Below are 21,616 nucleotides of genomic sequence, written 5' to 3'. Positions count from 1 at the left end.
TAACATCAATTCCTGGAAGGTGATCCCTGAAAAAGTTTTCCTCTGAAGAAGAGCCTAAGAAACAAGGGAGGAAGAGAACATCCCTTTACCGGAGGCATTGGAAACACCTGAGCCTCATCTAAGCCAAAGAGCAAAAGAAAGATGAATGCTACTGGAGACCATCTCCTACAGGAGATGGAAGCATTCCTTTTTTAACCTAACTTGATGTCTTTGGAGAGTTGCTGCTTTCTAGGCTCTTCGCAAGTTGCAGAGATACCTGCAATGTCCAACCTCAGGTTGCTACATCTTGCTACTCATCCATGTGAGCAACAGTGATACTAATAGAGTGACCTCGAGTGTATGAAGAGAGACTGCGGAGGCCTGAAGAGTATAGGGGCCAGGTGGTATTCTGTTCTGTCCTTGTTGGTAAACAAGAAAGGCTCAAAAACAGAGTAGACAAATTTTTGTGTCAACACCTGTCTGCACAGGTAAAGTGAAGACATGTTTGGGAGATAGCACAAGGAGAGGCTTCTTTCAGCTCTTCCCCATATGAATAACCAGTATATGAATGAGATTGATATGAGAAACAAACAAGGGGACTTGGAAGTGCATGGACAGCTGCAGAGCTGTGACCTCATTGAGACTGCAGAGACACGAGGTTGCTCTCATGATTGTGCTGCAGTGAATGAATACCAGCTTTCAGGAAAGATGGGCCGAGAATGTGGGGGAGAGAAGTTGTGTGCATTCAGAAGTTTTATTGGAGAAAGCATGAGGAAGGGAAGAGGAGGACCATCAAATGCTGTGTTTTCCAGAACTACAGTATGTTTCCTTGTATTTGTTAATTAATTCTAGAAAATGTTAAGGTAACTGGAATTCCCTAAGAGTGATAGATTAGAACTTTTTATGTACCGGTCCAGTAGGAACTGAAATGACACTACTGATTTATGGCATATTGGCCACTTGTCATCAGAAGTTCAGATGGTTGTGATTTCTCCATTCTTTATTCAAAGAATTTATTCCTTTATTCAAAGGAATATCCTAGAGGTGAGACACCTCATTGTGTGTTTCTGAGGTGTTTGTTTTACTTTTTGAAAGGTTTGAGTTTTCCACTGTAGCTACCTTATTTGAGTATACTCTAATTGCGTACCGCAGAGAAACATAAATTTTCCAGTTCTTCAGTGGATTTCTAATTCTCATTAAACTAATTTCTTTATAATGTTCCACTCCTGGGTTTTTTCCTCCTTGAATACCTGGTGTAATGTAGCATTCAGAAAGTTCTAACATTTGAGCAAAGACTTGTAGAATACAGACATGATGAAAGGAGTCAGGTCTGTATGATGTTTGCATGTTCTTCAATAATAAAACACTATTAATTCTGGCTCACTGTTTACTAGGAGCACACAGAAACTGTAGAACATATGCTTTTCAAATGTTTTCCTTTGATTCTGCTTGCTTTATTTTCCTATAGCTTTCTTGGTATGGGATATTTCATCTTTGTTATTTGTCTGCTTAGTACCTTTCTTATAACTTTTTTCATTGAACAGTATCCTTGTTAGCACTGAATTTTCAGTAGAAGACATAAATACTTCCCCAGGGAGGTGGTGGAGTCACCAACCCTGGGGGTGTTCAAGGAAAGACTGGATGTTGTGTTGAGAGATATGGTTTAGTGGGAGCTATTGGTAATAGGTGAACGGTTGGACTGGATAATCTTTTAGGTCTTTTCCAACCTTGGTGATTCTATGATTCTATGATTCTACTTGCACAGAGAGCAGGGACCTCTGTACACTACAGTTGCATCTCTTTGAATTAAAAATGAGTGTTCATGAGACTTAATATCTTATTAATAGGGTAATATCACAGAATCACAGAATCACAGAAATACCAAGGTTGGAAAAGGCCTACCTCTTATCTGTGAGTCATTTGTGATATCAAAATATAGTTACATTGTAGAGGCTTGAAACTTGATCAATATGCATCATTTGCAGTGCCACAGCTGCAGTGCTTAAAGTAAGTGTAATTTCATTTGCCTGAGTGGTCTGAATGGAAGGAAGGTCTGAATGGTCCATGTGTGATGGAAAGATTTGGGAGATTTAGTTATCATGTTTGTCTGCTGGTATATCACATTTGCTTAAGATGATTTTGCTGCCATAACTGTATCTGCTGAAGAGCTTTAGATGGGTAAGGTCATTGTGTAATTATTCAAAGTTTTTAGATTATTGTTCACTTCTCACACATTTGCCTTGGGATTGATAAGACATTCAAGGAGCATTTGCTCTTAACATGTCTCTCTGGCCCATTGGGATTCAGTGGGAGGAATGGTTTGGGAAAGCCACTTTGTCCCCACTGTAACTGTGTCTGTGCTTGAAAGAAACTAAATGCCTCAAATTCCAAGAAGTCTGTCATTCTGGAATTAGAAATATGCAGGTTGAAACACGTTAGAATCTTCCATGTTTTATGAAACAAGGCTTATGCATATGTTGTATGAAGGCGTAGAGTATATATTACTGCAATATTAACTTTGCAGCTTAATAAAATATTTTACTTCTCTGTGACTAGTTTCACATCTGTTTGTCCTCACTGAATCTGGCAGAGTTTCAATTTTAATATGAGTACTACATTTCTGTGGAGATGGGATTGCTTCTTGGAGAGCTGGGCCAGCTTGCCCCTCTGCTTAGATGCATGTGGTTCACAACCATGGCCAAAGGTTGCTTAGGAGCCTGACTGCTGAATAAGAAGCCATTGCAAATGCTGTCCAGGCATAAGGACAATTTTGTGTTTCTCTTGGACATTTTGTAGGTTATTTGGAGACCTATTTGGTTCTTGTCATTTCAGATGTATCTTTCAGTTTGGGGTTTTGGTTGGTGGGATGTTTTCTGTTTTCTTTTCTGAGTTGGCATTGTTTTTGTTTTGCTTTTATGAACTTTGTTTAACCAGCTGTTTGTAATTTACTCTAAAAAGACTGTGTTCTGCTTAAGGAATTTAAATCTCTAAGTAGGACAGGGCATGTATTTCACATCTTTAGGTATATAATAGATTTTATAGTTAATGGCTTAAAGACTAATTGCATGTCTTCAGAACATCTTTATTTCTCTCAAAGCCTTTTTTTTCTGCTAGCATTCCTAGTGCTGGATAACTCAAAAAACTTTGATCGTGAATGTTGCTTATTCTTATTCTGTTTATGCCTGAGCCCCGTACTTAGGAACACTGCTTAATATTTCAGCTTTGAGAACTCATATTTGTAAAACAAATATGCAGAAGCTATGGAGGACATGAGCAAGAAATACGGTTTTTTTGCAAAGTGCTAATAGACTTACATTCTTTGATTTTTTTCTTTAACTTTTTGTTGTTGTTTCAAGGGGCGTAAGCTAAGGCTTAGTATGATATAACCTCTTTAATTATAAACAGTTAACTCATGAGGTGAAATAGAATTGTTTCAAAAGAATCAAAATAGTAGTAAAGCTGAGTAGCTTAACTTCAAGATAAAATGACTGCAAATGAGTCTTACTGTTTACTAGAAACTAAGTCTTAAAGAATCGAGAGTAAAAAGAAAGACTTTACAATTCCTTGAAATTTTTAGTTAGAAGAGTTGAATAAGAGAGAGAATCGGAGATAGGATAAAGGATAACTTTCATGGTGTTGTAATAGGCTTCTATTAAAGAATTGCAAGATACCTTTAGAAAAAACAAGATACCATTAGGAAAAACCATTGTGGTAAAGGAGTTTGGATATGAGAATGAAAAGTGCACTACCTAGAAATGTAAGCTGAATAAATGTACAATTACGTTTGTTTGGCTACTCAATCCAAAGTTGATGTAATTTTATCCATTTTAAAAAAGAGATTTTTTCAAGATCTTATAATTAATACCTGTAAGTAAAAAGGTAAATGGTGTTATACTAAGTGAAGAATTAAAATAATAACATTAAAATATGTGCTGAGTAATATTCAGATTTACCCTAGATTTTTTTTTTTACCTGTTCTCTTGCTTCAGTCTTTTTCAAGACTGTTGTTTGAATTACTTGCGTCTTCTTAATTAGCATAACATATGATGTATCTTTTTAAAATGCTTTTACTTACTCTTGTTTGCACTATACTTGCTGCCATTATCTGTCTCCATCTTCTTCACATGTTCTGTTGTATTATTTGCTGTTAAAAACATATGGGTTGTATGCACAGTCTCTGTGATGTCTTTAGTCTAATGTCTTTTTAGAGTTTGTAAGAACAACCATACATGGTTTATTTTATTACCATTATTTTTGCCCACTTATTGCATCCATGCATTTCCTCTTAATTGAATTACTAAAAAAAAAAAAAAAAAAAAAAAAAAAAAAAAGTGGAGAAACAAAAAGTTGAAACTCTACAATAATCTGTAATAAGAGTGTATAACTGGAAAGAAATTGCTATCTACTCTGATGTAAAAGTAAGGAGAGGAATAGAAAAAGAGGCTACCTGGTTATCTGTTGAGTTCTGTTTTCTGCAGTTTCAGGGAAACATGTCATGATAATTTTTTTAAGTTTCTCAATTTCTGTCATAGTCAGTTACATACTTTGCCCATCTCAGAATCCCACTGTCTGAGAAATCTCTCTGACATTTTTTTTTATCATTTTCTAGTGCATATTTATTTAGTACTATTTAGTATTTAGTATTATTCAGCATTTATTTAGCATTATTTTATGTTTTTTTTTATTCCTGTGCCACTGTTGTCCTTGAGCTTGAAGTTGCTTTTTTGTCTGTTTTTATTCCACATTAACAGTTGTAAGGAATAGTTGTACCTGCATTTAGCCTTTGTTAGGTTCTCAGTAGGCTTTCGTACTTTTCTGTTGTCTCCCACTGTAAGACTATAAGTTCTTCTGTTTTACCACTTGTTTGTTGTTTTTGAACATTTGATCTGAACTCTATGTAGAATTCTAGCTCAGTTCTTACTAATGCCTTTTGCAATAAGATCAATATTCCGTTTATTGAAAAGGAGTCAGGTTTTTCTTTCGAGATTGATATTTGGAAAAACAAACAACAAAACTCCCCGCTAATCAAATAACAAAGCTTTCTTTTCCTTTCCTTATTTGAAACTTTGAAACATTTTTTGACTAGTTTTATCAGCTTTGATCCTCAAACTCTCTAAATTTATTCTTGGAAAGTAAAACACGATTTCTAGGCCTTTTGTTGCTGAGTCCAAGCAAATGCAATAACCTACCTTTAAAATCTGTCATACGAGCAATAATTATTTTCCTGAACTATTACAGTCCCTGAACTTGTGTTTCATGTTATCATCCTGTTTTGGGGGATGAAGATCATGGAGAAAATGTTTACTTGGGAATTGAGAAAAATGTGAGGAAAACCTCTTAACAGTGAAGATAAAAATGGGTTTATTATATGAGCCAGTACTGTAGAACTGATTTTAGTAATCTCTTACACATCTTTCCTTCAGGATGTGCTTTTCTTTTTACCCAGGAAATCTTGAGATCATTAGTCAAGAAACTGTTATTAATAATATTATGTAGAATTGTTTCTGGAATTACAGTGCTGCTAGATAATTGTAAACAGATTCTAATAAATCAATTGCTTAGCATCCAAAGTTCTAATAACTATTTTTCTTTTCGTATATGGCATAAATATTCTGCCACAGTTTTTAAACTTGCTATATGTATTTTAATGTTTATTCGACACATGCATAATATACCAGTTGGAATCCCAGTCACATTTGATCACTCCTGTTGCAGCACACACAACTATTGCAGCTTGCATAGTAGTTGTTATGATGTCCTCAAACACAGACTGGCTCAACTGAGCTGTAGGATTTTTTGCTCTCGCAGCCCAGAAAGTCAACCATATCCCGGGCTGCATCCAAAGAAGCATGGTCAGGAGGTCAAAGGAGGTGTCCCTCCTCTTTATTCTGCTGGTGAGAGCTCACCTGGAGTACTGCATCCAGATGTGGAGTCCTCAGTACAGGACAGACATGGGCCTTTTGGAGAACATCCAGAGGAAGGCCACAGAAAATCATTCAAGAAATGGAACACTTCCCCTTTGAGGACAGACAGAGAGCTGGGGCTGTTCAGCCTGGGGAAGAGAAGGCCCTGAGGAGACCTGGAATGGCCTTTCAGTATCTGAAGGGCAACTGTAAGAAAGAAGGTGGCAGACTCTCTAGCAGGGCCTATTGTGATAGGCAAAGGGAAATGGCTTCAAATTAGAGAAAAGATTTTGATCGGATATAAGGAAGAAGTTTTTTACAGTAAGTGTGATGAGGCACTGGAACAAGATGCCCAGAGAAGTGGTGGATGCCCCATCCCTGGAGACATTCAAGGTCGTACTGGACCAGGTTCTAGATCCTGATGTATCTGTAGGTGCATTGTTCATTGTGGGAGATTTGGACTAGATAGCCTTCCAACTCAAAGGATTCTATGATTCTGTGTTTTTTAATTCTCATGAGGTCTTTTGTGCTGCCCCAGACTCATCATCATCGTGTACATTTATATTTAATTCATAAGGCTGAGGCATGCGCTCTGTTTAAACAGAGGTACTGAAATGTTGATTCCATGAGTCAAGAAAGTATTTATTGCTTTCAAAATACCCTGCTTTACCTTTGGTTATTTCACTACGTCTCTAGCAAGAGCAAAATATAAAATTGCATTTTCTTTGGCTTCCTCAAAACAAGTTCTCATTTTCATTCATATTTTTACTCCGGTATTAATTTGCATCCTGAAATGACCTTGACACTTCACATATGGTTCATTGGCAAACACTCAAAAAGGAATCTATTTGGAACCTGTTCTGGTTCCGTTGAAAGAATTTTCTCCTATGGGCACCTTCTCCCCTAATCTGCTCCCCACCCAGGGACAGATGTTCTGTTTGATAACTATTTCACCAGAGTCTGTTAGAAAAAGTAAAGTTTTTATTGTTCTGTTTATAAAATGCTAAAGGTGGAAAACACATAGTAAGATACTCTACAGAAAACACTGTACGGGACAGAAAAGCAAAGGTATGCTAACTGAATCTTTTCACTATGAAAAACAATGATGTAAATAATGAAAAAGGGATTAGAATAGAATGTAGAACAGGTTATCTCAAAACAGTTTGCTATCTCAAAACTGATTACTGTGCCACAGACACCTATGCTTTTGCTTGGCGTTATATTCACTCGTATCTCTCCTGAATGTATTTAACAACTTGATTGTGAAGTGAGGATAGGAGTGTACTGTGCCCTGAGCAGAACAGCATCCCAGTATGTGGCCTAATAGGCTCAGCAGGGCTCTAATTTAAGATCTGCTGGTGATTACAAATAAATAAATAAATAAATAAACCCCACAATATGTATTTGCCCATTCTATCTGGATGACGACACACCAGTTTACCTTTATGTGAAACATGAACCAATGTTTCCAGCTGAAAGATTATTAAATTATCTCAGAACAGTATAGTGAGCTTGAGGTTCTCTGATTGTCCAGTACTAACAATATTCTCCCCTCAGCTAATTACATGTAAATTTTTTTGTTTCTAATTATTACACAACTATTTGACTAACTTGCTGGAGGACAGAGTGCAGGCAGAAAATAATCAGTTGATCAAAACTTGCAATTTAAAAAATGATTGGCATGGCATGTATTGGGTATGTATTGTGTTATTGCACAATAATGTATTTATTCTTCAAATAATATTCTAATTCAAGTTAAAAATCTTTCCCCATTACAAGAAATTCTTCCAAATTTTATATATATAGGCAATTTAAAGTAGGAATAGCTGTGATTATATATAAAATTGAGTTATTTGTGTTTTTACAAAACATATACTTTTTAAGGGGAGGTACACTTTTTTTTTTTTTGTAAGTTACAGTTTTGGTTTCTCAAGACTTCACTTGGATTCTGTGCATGTGTTGCATGTAAGAGTCAGTATTAACTAAGGATTGGCCTTTCTTTAAGTGCAGGAGTAACACATCCATTATTAGCAAGGAACTTACTCTTTGAATTTAAAAGTGACACATGTCAAATCAACCTTTACTGATTAATTCCTGGCAAAATTTTTAGTCAAATATTAGATGTGTAATAAGAATTTATAGTTAATTAAGTTCACTAATGTCTTGGAAAGATATTGAAAGGTCATTTGATTTATTTATTTAGTTAGTTAGTTAGTTCCCATTTTTACATGCTCTGGGCCATGTTAATGAAAAACTGGATTATTTATTTGAGGTAATATTGTTTGCAATGGATTTAAACCTTTTGTATTATTATTATTTTTTAATGGAGTGTGATATATTTAACCACTTTTACACCTGAGGTTGACCTCAAGTTAGGACTTTTTTTTGCTTGTGTTTCAGGACTTCTCAGACTTTCTGTTGTACTTTTTTTATCAGTACAAAAATAGGAACAGCTTGGTTTTAATTTACATCCAATTAAGTCTGTCTTTGGCATTTTGTTGTTGTTTATTTTTCTATTTGCTTTTCTTAAATTTCATACAGAATCAGTTGTTTTGGGGGCCCTAAGGGGGAGCAGTAATCAGTGATTATACTGACTCAGCTCTTGTAATTTTTTAGCAATTAAAGAGGCATGGTGGTTGCATGTTGCACCTAAATTTCATAGGATACTCATTGTACAATGACAACTTTTTTTTTTTTTTTTTTTTTTTTGCTTTGCATGCACGTTTACAGCCAATGCAGTTAGACAAAATCTTCCCAGTGTGTCATTAACTGATAATCTGGAATCAGATGGAATTGCTACTGTGCATCTTTCAGAGAACTGCAGAATGTTTTATGAAATACTATAGCAGAAATATTTTTACTTTGATATTATTGCCATAGTTTTCATGCTGAGTGACATGTCTGTGACAAGGATTGATTAGACAGAAATGCCTAAGGGAAAAAATATTACTTTTATACATGTTTAACTTCAAAAAATGACAAATGTACAATATTTTGAAACATTGGCCTGTTTTTTTTTTTTTTGTTTGTTTGTTTCATTTCTCAAATATTCATAGCATAATTATTGTTTAGGTACCTACTTTTCTTAACAATTTTGTATAGCATTCCCAAGTTTTGCTATTATTCAGGATATTTTTTTTTATCTTCCTTTATTTTCATCTCTCTTCAGTAGGCAGTGGTTAATAGCGTGCGTTTTAGTTCTTTTTCTCCGTCCTTCCCTTACCTCACTGAATTGCAATAAAAGGTTTTGAGTAAGTGAACTGCAGCTTTCAGCAATTAATGTTTATTAATACAAAGTTGGGTATTGCGTTATATTTCCCAGCAAACTGATGATGTTATGCTTACTGCTCCTAAAATCCTACTGTTTTCTCTCTAATAAAAAATTTAATATTACATATATACATATAAAATATTAATTGATTTGTCCCTCCTTCATCAAGCTAACGTTTTGTTGCATTATAGTTTTATATTTCTTTCTATCTTTATATTTTACTGTTAAGAAGCTGTTTATGCTAGATAGAGCAACAAAAGTTATAATTTTACATAGTATATATTTAACAGTGTAAGGAAACTGGAGAATCACTGCAACTGCTTAGTCTGCTTAGTTTCAAAACTAGAGATAATGTCAAGTTTATTCAGCCAGGACAGTTCTTGCTTATCAGTTCAAGATTCATTTACACTTCTGTGGCAAAGTAGAGCATTCAGGGAGATTTAAGGTATTCTCTGCCTTTGAGGTGTTTTAATACCAAATACATTGGAATTCTACAACCCTTTATTCCCACAAATCCTGTCCTGTCTTTATAATTTTGAAAGGTAAGCATAAATATATTAATTTTCTGAAAAAAAAAATTTCTTCATGCAGCTGTTAAGAGCTTATTTGATAGAGCCTACAAAACATGACTGCAGCCAGCATTTTGAAATTATTCTGTACACCTGAACCACAAAGTTTAAAACATCTACTTTCTTAAGGAAATGTCTGCTGAAAACTTAATGGCATTTTCTTCAGGGAGTTTCAAACCTAGTTCTGCTCTAGCTTCAATTATCTGAATGTATTTTTTTACCTTCCATTATCAGTTACTTTTTTTTTTTCTTTTTTTTTTTGTTTTTCAAACTATGAGTTTTATTCTACAAAACAATGGACTGTGATCTTCATTCTTATTCATGTAGGCCACTTAACAGCATTCCAAAATTCCTACTTTTGCTTAGTCCTGTTTCAGATAATGCTGTAATTGCTTTTCTGTATCACTGGAATTTGTGTAAGATTGCAAACAATAAGTTATCTACCTCCCTGGAATGGAATACAATGAATTACATGGTAGAGCACTCCTGTTTAAGTTTTAGCTGTCTTTTCTGCAAGAGACTGAAATACAGTTTTATGCTTAGTTAAATTTTTTTTCCATAAGTTGGCTAATGCACTGAAGAGTTCATTTTGCAAAGGTGACTGTCGTCTGCTCTTGAACAGTTGTCTGCACTTTAGCTTGTTAAAGAATTAACCATTTGCATTTCCAAGTTTCACTGTTTACAGTTATGTGGTATATCATATGTTTTTAGTTTTTGTCTATCTGCAAGTCTACAACTATTCCTTGAGAGTGCTTGTAAGGATTTTTCATTTTGAACTTAGCGTGCAATCTGTTAATAGAACATACAGAGCCCAAAATAATGTCAACTTTAAAAAAACATTCAAAATAAGTCAGTGATTGAAGAGCAAAGGCAAGAGCTACTGATTAACCTTTGAGGATCTGTAGGTTTTTTGCTGAGATGTGTTATTCTAAGCAGTAGATGTCAGCAGAGAAAAACCGTTACCACTTCTGTTTCACACAATTTTATACAATTTCAATTGCGAATGTGGGTTCATCCAAGTCAAAACATGATCACCGTAAAGTATGTATGTTTTCAGGAAGGTCATTCAAAATATCTTGGCATTGTTGGATGTTATCACAGGCATTTGAATGTGTTTGAGAAGTTCAGTTTTGTTTTTGATGCTGAAAGGCTTACAAATGTACATATGTAAGAGACAAGTGAGCAAGTCGTTTCTGTTATTATGCATATTTTAAGAGCTTTCTGTCTGTGCATTGGAATGGAGAGTCAATATTCATAACATTTTGCAGTTGGTAGCAGTTTTGAGGTCCTAAAGTATTTCGTTTAGCTGCTTGTCAGTATGTCAGTTTAAACGTCCTATTTCCAAAACATTTTTAATTAGCCCAAACAGTTACATAGATTACATAAACATGTGCATGTTGACCTGAAGAGCTACCACTTTGTCTGTCCCCATGAAATGTTTCCAAGTGGATTCACTTGACCAGCACAGCAAAATTGGTGGCTTCAGCCTTCACATTAAAAAAAAAAAAAAAAAGTACCGAAAAAGTTTTTTCACTGATTTTCAGTTTTCAGTTGATTGTCATTTTGTTAAATGATAAATAGGACAACATTTTTAAACACTTCTCCTTTGTCTTTATCTTAAATACTCCAGTTGAGGTTGGTGCCATCTTGGGAGTTAGTTCAAACACTGTAGGACTCAGTCCCTCATGTGATGAATTGATATTATGAAAAATCCATTTTACATTAGATTTCGTCTTAACTGAACAATCCAGTATCTCCTTTAGTTAGCTTCTGTTGTACATCTTTTAAATCCTTCCTGAACAGCTGCGTTTTGATATGGTAGTATTGTCTTCAGAAATTCCAATAAATGTTAATGTTTTGGTAGTATCATTAATAAGCCTTAAAATGAAAAATAGCTTTGATAGAGAGAAGGAAATAAAAGCAGCCTTTTTTTTAAAGGGAACAGATCTGTATGATCTATGAAAATTCAAATCAACCTTGAGACTCTCCTTAAGTATGTGGAAGAGAGGACAATGTTGGATTTTTTTAGTACAGTTTTCAAAATGTCATGTGAGACAGCAAGTAATACTAAAATATTTGGAATTTATTTTTCTTTTTGCTACTGCCATCTTGGTAGCCAATACTAACAGGCAATGTGTAGGTTTTAAATGTTACTGTTTTCTGTATTCCATACATTATGATTATCTGAAAATCCTACATATCTGTTTTGAGAACAAAGGATTTCTTGGATATGTATGGCTCATTTTATTTTGCTACTCAGCACTGAATAAAGCTAAGTGTGTTTCAGAATTCGTCTCTCAAAAGGTAAAGGAATTTTATCAGCAATTTATATATACAGTAATGAAAACTTTCTGGCAATGCAGTGGATATTTAAGCTTTTGCCTTTCAAAGTTACTTTGTTATCAGTTTGATGCAATGAGTAAGTCAAATCTGCACAAATGATGCCAGTTATTTGCTTGTAGCTTTGAGAAAGCAAATTACTAAGGGATGGGAATGGGTATATTACTTCTAAGTAGACGTGTCTGAAAATTGGAAGCAATATTTGGGTGAATATTTGTAATTTGCAGTCTGTGTGGCTGTATTTGGGTAATAAAACACTGCATTAAAAATGGTGGATTTTGTTCCTGTTGGTAGCTGTGTACAGTACATGTGCAGTACAGGAGCTTAAGTCTTTTATATCATCCTCAATTTCACTTATCTCTTAAAAGGGATTCTTTCCTTTTGAACTATAAATTTTGGCAAGGAATTGCTTATGGACAGAACATAAGGTGGAAAGGGCAAGCCACTTATGAACTGACTGGTGGATCCATTTTGAAGAGTTTGACTTTTTTGCTGTGCATGTATTTACTTCTTTGGCACTATATCCTCCAGAGAGGAACTAGTTTCAGAACATTTCAGGTTTATTGTAGTCACCGATCCTCAATAGCCAACTAAGCAAAATTAATTTGTTTAGACTTGTAATTTTGTTTGCTGGAAAATTGAGAAAATTTGTGCGAATAAAAATCAAAATATATTAAAATCTATTGGGCAAATTGCATTGAGTAAAACTTGTTATACCCTTTTAAATGCAGCAGCCCTTAATCAGAGGTGGATTGCTGCTTATTTCACAGTTTTAATGCTCCATGGTGAAACCTGATTCCTTCTGTTCCTTTGAGACTTGTTAGCCAAGCGGCTGTGACTCCAGATGAGCAGAATGTTATGCTAATGAAAATTCATAGTGGAGTTGTAGCTTTTCTGGTGTCTCCCTAGTAGCAGATAGGTTTTTCAGCCTGTGTTTTGGAAGCAGCAAGTGTTTTGTTTTATTTCTCTTGAGTTTTTCAAATGGACTGTCTAGCCAGTTATTTGGTGGATGTGGGGGAAAGTGAGAGGAAGACTCACTTAAGACCTTCCGTGGAAGGTGGTCTTTGAGCATTGCTGGTCAGAGAGTGATAATTCTTCTTCAAGGAAAGCATGTGAAGTCAAGGGCTTGCTCTGTATCTGAGGAAGTAAGCATCTTCTGCAGCAAAGAACATAAACTAAAGCAACAGTTCATAGGCCAGTTGAGCCTGTGGCTTACAGGACATCAAAAAATATTCTCTGAGCCATGAGCTTCATGCGATATATCATAATTATACTACTACAAGCTCACTGTTTTCAATAATATTAGTCTGCAAGCATTAAGTTTTCAACAATAGAAGATTCCTCCCAGTAGCAACTGAGAAATTCATGCTGGATATTTTTCCTATAATGTTGTATTACTCTCTTGTTAAGGAACTGAAATCCTTTTCAGAGCTCTCCAAAGTATTTAAGATTCTTGTTTGATGAACATATTAATAGTATAATTTGTATTAAGGTTATAAAAATTCCTATTTTAAACTCTCTTTGGACTTGTAGTCTAATTTGCTTCTATTACTTGGAGTTCTTTCAATTCCTATCTCGAATGATCGCTGTCAAGAAAATGGATGGCAATATAAAGGACGTGTTGTTTCTGAATTGAATTTGGAAAAAATGCCTTATTTTTGAAAATAATAATGATTTTTTTTATTTCCTTCTTTTTAGTTTTTCTCTCTAAACTAGTATCTGAATATTAGCATAGTTTAACATATTGTGGTTAATTTTTTTAGAGATTACTTTTGTTGGAGAATATTTTTAGAGAGTATAGGATAGCCTGATAGATATTGCCCCCACAAATGAGAGCAGACATATTTTAGAAGAACTGGTGAAATTCCTTGCAAGAAAGTGTGTAAACTTAAATTTATTCTCTGTCTGGCTGCTAAGACTTCAAATATCAGAGTCAGTCTAACAGGTGGTAAAAAGAATATATTAGAATAGGAAGCAGAAAGGAAAAAATATGAAGGTAAAGGCATAATATAGGATAATAGAAATCTTTCCAGCTCTGATAATTCGAGAGCCTGCAAAGAAAAATTTAAGATTGAAATTCCATAATTTGCACCAATGGTTGTTTATCTATTTGTTGTGATTAAATATTTTTTTCTTATTTACCATATGGAGTCTGACAGCTGCTTTTTATCTGTCAGATAGAATGGGTGAACAGTTTTTGGCACGTAAGTTATTGTTTATAAGATATTTATTTATTTTGTGAGGTATTGTGTAGATAAATGCATTGTATTTATAATTTATTAAGGTTTCTTTTTATAAGGTATTTACCTGTTTGGTTACCAAAAGAGTTTAAAAAGGGAAATAATGAACAACAAATGGAAAAATCACTGGCATAAATGCTTGTTCTCTTTCAGAGTACATCCATTTATTTATAAAGACGTGGATATTCATGTAAACATCAATTATGGGTAGACACCTAGGAGAAGTAAATGTTGTTTGTTTAAAATATTAATGAGAAGACAAGACAAAACTAGAATATTTCTAGTGAAGCATGTGAAGACAAAGCTATAGTGATTTCAGTTGGAGAAGTGATGTACATTTTTAAATGAGCAAATTGTATATACTGTGATAATACTGAGATAATACATGGTGTGCATGTGGAAGGGAGTGGGGAGGGAACTGAGGCTGTTTTCATCAAGTTGTTTCTGTAGAATTAAACTTCTAGCTCTCTGTCATAATTTATTAAGCAAAGGTATGGAGGTAAGACAGAAATTCAAACTAAAAGCATTGATAGGACATATCTGTTGAGCCATGTGTTTTGTCTCCATTTCCAGATTTATGGGAAACATTCTGTTCTTTCAAAAGGACAGAAGGAAAAAAGGAAATGCCACCTTCTAGCATTACTGAGTCTGCCAGAGTATATTAATAACTCTGTTATTTTTTCCTGTACTGAAATCTTGATTAAGGCAGAGTTGATTTAGCAGAATCACTTCATGATTTAGGTTGGAAGGGGCATCTGAAGGGATGCCCAGAGTAGGTTGTCCAGTCCAGGCCCAAGTCCCAGCAACTTTTGAAGATCTCCAAGGATGATACTCCACAACCTCTCTATGCAACATGGACAGTAAAAACTCAGAGCTCCTGGTTTCTGCTAGCTCTTATGTGAAACGTGTATGGACTTAATACTAAATTTCATGTCCACCAGTCTTTGTACACTTTGATTTTCTAGACAAAGCGTAGGAGGTGAAATGTTGAGTCAAGATGAAACTCTTTCAATTATATATATATATACATATATATGTACATTATTAAAATGACTGAATTCAATGTTCCTTAGAAATGTATGTTGTTATTTTTAGGGGTTGGAATCGTTGCTTTGAGTGAACTCATTCACAAGATGATTTTTTTCCCCTATGTAACTGTTGCTTCCAATGATTAAATAATATTAAGAAAATGTACAAAGCATGACTCTGAAAATATTATTCTTTTTTTCTTTTCCTGCAGTATTTATATAGTGCAAGAAAATGTAGCTTTTCCTACATGTAGTCCTGTTTAATGAGGATCATGCTGTCAAATTGCATACCATGTGCATTTTCAATAAAAGAATGTAGGAGGAAAGTTCATGTTGAATGAGAAAACAAAATTACCATTTTAAACTTTGGCTTTTTCTTATTGGTATGCAAGTTTGGTCTGCAGTTTTGGAACTAATTGTGAGGTTCTAATTAGTCTCTAGAGAACTCACATGGACAATAGATCACTCATTAGGCTATAAACTTTTTATGAAGTTGATTAGCTATTTTCTCATGCACGTTGTCTAATATAGAAACTGAAATGATGCATGTTAATTTGCCTTTCAGACGTTGCAACTGCCTGTCCAGATAAGAAGTCCATCTTAATGTACGTGACTTCCCTCTTCCAAGTTCTGCCACAGCAAGTCACTATGGAGGCCATCAGGGAAGTGGAAATGCTGCCACGGCACTCAAGGGTCACTAGGGAAGAGCACACACAAGTACATCAACAGCATTTTTCACAAGAGGTGAGTCGTCACTGTTCTTTTCTGCTTTCATCTTGCTTCTTTAATTTCCCTTACTTACCCCAGAAGTTTGATGTTAGTTGCCAATGGAAAGTAAAAAAGTCCCTTTCAGTACTTTTGTACTGTTTTTCACATTGTACCCGGCTGTTTAAACTAACTTCTGAAGAACTATGTGCTTTGCAGTTCCCTTCTACAGCACTGGACTAATTTGGCTGTCAAAGTATCCTAGGTGAAGGAACACAAAACCTGGAGAAAGTTTTACATTCTAAACACAGATATGTTAGAGCCTATTTTGCCTTTTACAGCTGCTGCTATTTTTCCACATTCGTGACACATTTTTAATTACTTTTATTTTTCTTTTGGCATTTCTTTTATACTGACTTGCATTTTAAGACTATTTGTTCTCACCTCACAGTTGGCTGCTCAGAAAGCTCAAGTAATCCCTGGAGTTAATTATTCTACCTATTCCAGTTATGTTTGTGACTGAAATCATCAGTTGAAAGTGTTCAGTGGATTTTAGGCCTGGTGTGCTTGTTCTGAATTTAATCTCTATTTTTTGGGATGCTCAGTACAAGCAAATGAGTATTAGCTTTGTTTATTCAGGATTTGCTAGAAGATCAAATGTTTGTTGTTGTTGTTTTTTAGCTATTCCCAGTTATTTGTAGAGAATTTTCAATTTGTGTTCATATTCTGCTTGTATTGAGTCCTGAGATTTTCTACCTTTTGAGGAGAAATGTCAGGTTTAATACTATCCCAGTTTTAACAGCAAAATATTAACACTGTCCTTGACAGATAAAACTGCTTATGCCCTTTCTGCATTTACTTTTGAAATCATTGCTTTACTTCTAAAATATTTTCATATCCATATAGCTGTTCTTTCCACCTCTGATTTCTTCTTCATAGATCACAGTCAATATACCCCCGAGACCTTCACCTTCTCCTAAACCACGGTTCAAAAGTTATGCATATGCACAAACTGCGTATGTCATACCCCCTGACCAAAAAAGGAGGCAGGTTCCTCCACAGGTCTGTCAATATTGCTTTTTTTTTTTTTTAAATCTTTTTTTTCTTTTACGTTGTTCTGTTAAGCTTGTGGCTGGAGTGAAAGCTTGTGCATTTTGCTTATATCCGATCTTGACGAGCCACTTTTCTCAGTTGTTTTTTGTTTGTTTGTTTGTTTTTTAGCATCTGTCTAGTGTTTATTTTTTTTGGTAAATTTCAGCATGGCTGGCAAGAGATGTTATGCTGATTGCTGGGGATGAAGAATATTCAAACACTGAAGCTGTTTTAGAATTCTAATCTTTTTCCCTTAGTCATTTTTGTAAATAGTATGTATGTTGACTTTAAAGACTACTAAAAGAACAAACCAAACACACGTATTTGGCATCTCATTGTTACTAAACTTGTGTCTCAGATTGGATTATAAAAAAAAGTGAGAACCGCTGATTTTCTGTTATTTCCCAATTCTCAAAAAAGAGAAAGAAAATATTAAATTTAATATTGCTTAAATGTCCTGTATTATGAAATGATAATAGCTGATCATTTTAATAAAAAATGGCACCACGTCAACATTTCACGTAGGGATTCTTTGATTTTTGTATTGTTTTTATTTACTTACTTTTATTCTTACTTAGCTTCCGTAGTTTAATCTTATTTGTTTCAACCAGTCCTCATCATAAAACTTTCAATATTGAGATTTTATAACTTTTGACAAATGTGAGAGCCAAATATTGTGCTTTACTTTCATTATTGTGGAAAGAAGAAAAAAAAAATCTACATTTGACACTGCAGTGTGAGTATGCTGTTTAAACTCTAAAAATATATTTCAAATTTACATTTTAATTTTGAACACTGCTTCTGAATCTACTCTTCATGTGACAGATATTTTACTGGATAACTTCCTTTAAGTATTCCAGGAAAATAAAACTGTGCACATCTGCATGAGCCTTGCTTCATTATACTAACATTGAATGTGTTGCAATGGTAACTGAAAATGTCATTTATTTAAATAAGATGTTTAAAGTTGATGTGACTGATTTCTTGTGTTTAGGTACTAAACTGATAATTCAGAAGAAAGAGAAGTCATAATAGGGTTTTTTTTTTCCTTGAGCCAATTTTGTTGTGACTTATTTTATTTTTGTCAGCGTTCCAACTCCTCAAATGTAATGTACAAGCTCATGTAACATTTTGAAGTCAATGCTTCAAAAACTACTAAGATCTATTACAAAATTTTATTTTGTCATTTAGTCCTCACCTTTCATCACAGTCCTCAGATTTCCTTTTTTCTGAGTTTGGAGGTATATTATATTTCTTTAATTTATTATTATTTATTATATTTATATATTTATATTATTTATATTATATATTGTATTGGAGGTCTGTTATTCTTCTGCAATAGCTATTATTACAGCATTTAAATTCTGCCAATTTGACAGAATCTGAAGACCTAACCGGAACTGGGCCATATTATGCTGGAGGGTAAACAAGTATTAACAAAGGATTTGTTTTAAAGTCCTAGGTGAAAAAACACCTGACTGTATCATTATCATAAAAATAAAGTTGTATTACAAGTAGTACCAATTAATATTCTATTTCAGTTTATACAATTCTTAATCAGTGGTAATGACTTCCTTTTTTTTTGCCTCTAGCTATGTATAGATTAAAGAACAGCAGTCATCTAATTTACAGGAAGTTTATAATCCTGGTAAAATTGTAGTTGATAATTTTTGCTCTCAGTATCTGAAGCCTATATACCTTAATAATCTCATCTATTTTAACTAAGTCAAATATTCCTTTCAGTTTTCATTTCCCTTCCAATTTTCTGCCAGCTACATTATACTTCAGCTATATTATGATTTTTGGGGTACCCTTATTGATTTTGCAAATGCCTGTACAATTTCCAGTCAAATTTATTTCTGTAGGGCATGCAGATTTATTTCTGTAGAAGCTCATTATTTCTTCAGTATAAAGTAAAATCAACATTTAATGCATGTAGAAAATTTCATAACTCAAGTAGAGCACCCCTTCAATGTCTCTGTTTCTTAGTAGCTGCCTTCACTGAAATTTTAAGGCTATTGGAGAAAAACAGCTCGAAATAAATCCCTTTCTATTCTAGAAAAGAATAGAATCCTTTCTTAACATTCTTTGTGAAAGTTTCTCTACTTCAGTTGTTGTTGCAAGTAGCAGCATCAGACCTTTGAAATCAATCACACTAAAGTATTGTGTGTTCTTGGTGTTTTGAATTTCTGAATGCTTAGAGCATTAGGCTGTTTTATCAGCATCCTGTTACACCATCATCTGTCAACATCTTTTGCCTTATGACCTTATCGCTTCTGTGTCACATTTCCATTTGCTTTCCTTTCCGCTTATTGCTCCTCTTCTTACTAATACTAATATGTTGTGAAGGTTCACAACATGCATGCAGTTGCATTAAAATCCGTCGTTTGAGCTCATAATTTGTCGCTTAGAAACATACTTCTCTGTAAGGCCTACTATTTTAGTTACACAAATGTTGGCCAGAGAAGTCTAATTTTGCTTAACTGTGACTGATGCTTCTCAGATTCAAAGAAAATATTTTCTGCCAACCGGTTCACCCATTGCCATCTTATTTGGTCTCTGTTTGGCCACTTTTAGTTGAAGTTAAGCCTTTTTAAAAGTTGTTACTAAACATGGCTAGTAGTTCTGCTAATGGCAAGAAAGAGTCAAAAATATCAAAAATATCAAAATATCAATTTAAAATTCCCCTTCAGGTTTTGTTTTGTTTCTTATAAACTTTTATATGCGACATCAGTTAATTTCATTGAACACCTGACCGAGCAGAACAGTATTTTTCCTTTCTGTTTTTTTCAGATAATGTTTTGTCAGGGCAGTTTCAAATATTGATCCCAGGCAAAACTCATCTCACTGTCTTCTTGCTTGCTCTCCTCTGCCTGAACTCCATAGCATGTGTATGATACTGTCTTAAATGAGTTCAAGTACCAAGGGAAAAAATAAAATCAAACACTGAAGTACCTAGAAAATGATTTTAATATATTGAAAAAATAATGTTGAAAACTTTATGAATTGGGATTAAAAAAATATAAATCTATCTATGGAGATTGGTGCCAGTGTTAATAACACTTTTGTCAAGACTGTTTTAAAAGCCAAATATGATTCTGCTTGCCTTGGATTCCTTACATTAAGGAAGATCAAACCCATTGTATTTTGATATCTTATAGATTTTTTTCTTCTGACAAAAGTTAATATTTCTTTTTCTCTGATATTTGAAGTACAGTGTTAATGTTTAGGATTACTTTTAGCACTTAGACTGATAAACATCAGTAGATTTGAATTTAAATAATTTGGTATTCAGTAGGGCCAGTGTGGACAGTATTGCCCAGCACTTAATGATTTCCTTTGAGACGCAGGAATCAGAGACTTCATCTCAGGCCTCAGTGTAGCATTCAGCTGTGGGAAATTTCTAACCATGCAGTCATTACTCCTGTTCTACTGAAGTATAATAAAATATTTTTCCATATGTTCTCTGTTTTGTCCTATGTACTTTACAGAGATACTGTACTTTACTTTCTCTATCATTAATTCATTAATACAGTAGATAACTTGGAAGATTTCTAGAACTGCATTAGAAACGGAATCTGAGTTTACTTTCTCACAGTTCTTTTGGCAAACTTTGCCATGAGATTCCTAGTGGTTTAGACTCTCGGTTTGCTATATTCTTGCAGTGTGGCGTGTCCCATGAGAGTTACTAGCCTGTGCCTTGCTTGCTTTTTAAAGATAGTGTATTATTGAGAAATTTAAAAATGCTGTAGTATAAATGTATCCATTGTATACTCAGCATTGATCTAATAAATCTGAATAATTCACCTCCACATGGTTTGTAATATCAAAGAACAAAAGGGATACTTAATTGGAATTATTTTTTTCTTACAGTTAGAAACATAGCAAGATTGCATAAGTCATTCTCTGTCTATATTATTAGAATTTTTGAACGAGAACTGTGCATTCTTTCTGTAACACACTTTATGCTTTATTTTTCTGTTCGTTATTTTTAGATGCTTTCAACATGTTTTACACTTCATCTGTATTTTTTTGAAAGGCACACATAGTACGAGGTTCTTTCTAAGATGTACTGTAATAGAACAACAGTTTGGTTTTGTTTCTAAAGAGTCTGTTACATAAATTCAATCTGTTGTCAAAATCTATTGCAAAATTAGAAACCTCATGAGTGTGAGTGGAAGCATTCACCTCTAAAATAAAGTTTTGGCCTATAAAATAATACTGCCACATTAGGCATTTTTTATTTATCTTATATTGAATAGGAATCCATTTCTTAGGGGTTTTTTTAATTGCTTACATTTGAAGGCGTACCATAGGATAGGTATACCATAGGATAGGATACACAAAACTCAAAAATGTTAATTTGAGCTAATCCTGTACCACTGAGTCTCTCAAATGTGAAGTTGTTGATAACAGTGTACGTATCTAATATATCCAATCCAATATAAACAATTTGTTTTAAACAGAACGCATTAATTTTCCAAATATA

At 34.1% G+C, this 21,616-nt stretch overlaps 1 protein-coding gene across 1 annotated transcript in view; it reads left to right on the top strand.

The window, feature by feature from the left end:
• The window catches only part of DMD (dystrophin), a gene marked incomplete at both ends in the record, with an annotated part of 1,041,552 nt that overhangs the window by 317,882 nt on the left and 702,054 nt on the right, over positions 1 to 21,616 (top strand). Inside the window, 2 exons of the mRNA XM_079549062.1 lie at positions 15,896 to 16,074; positions 16,975 to 17,097. Coding sequence (XP_079405188.1) covers positions 15,896 to 16,074; positions 16,975 to 17,097 — 302 coding nt within the window. The remainder of the gene's footprint in view (positions 1 to 15,895; positions 16,075 to 16,974; positions 17,098 to 21,616) is intronic.

The sequence above is a fragment of the Tetrao urogallus genome (genome assembly GCF_951394365.1).
Source record: "Tetrao urogallus genome assembly, chromosome: 1".
NCBI classification, from domain to species: domain Eukaryota; kingdom Metazoa; phylum Chordata; class Aves; order Galliformes; family Phasianidae; genus Tetrao; species Tetrao urogallus.
The sequence above is the reverse complement of the archived record's forward strand: the minus strand, read 5'-3'. Positions and strand labels throughout refer to the sequence as shown.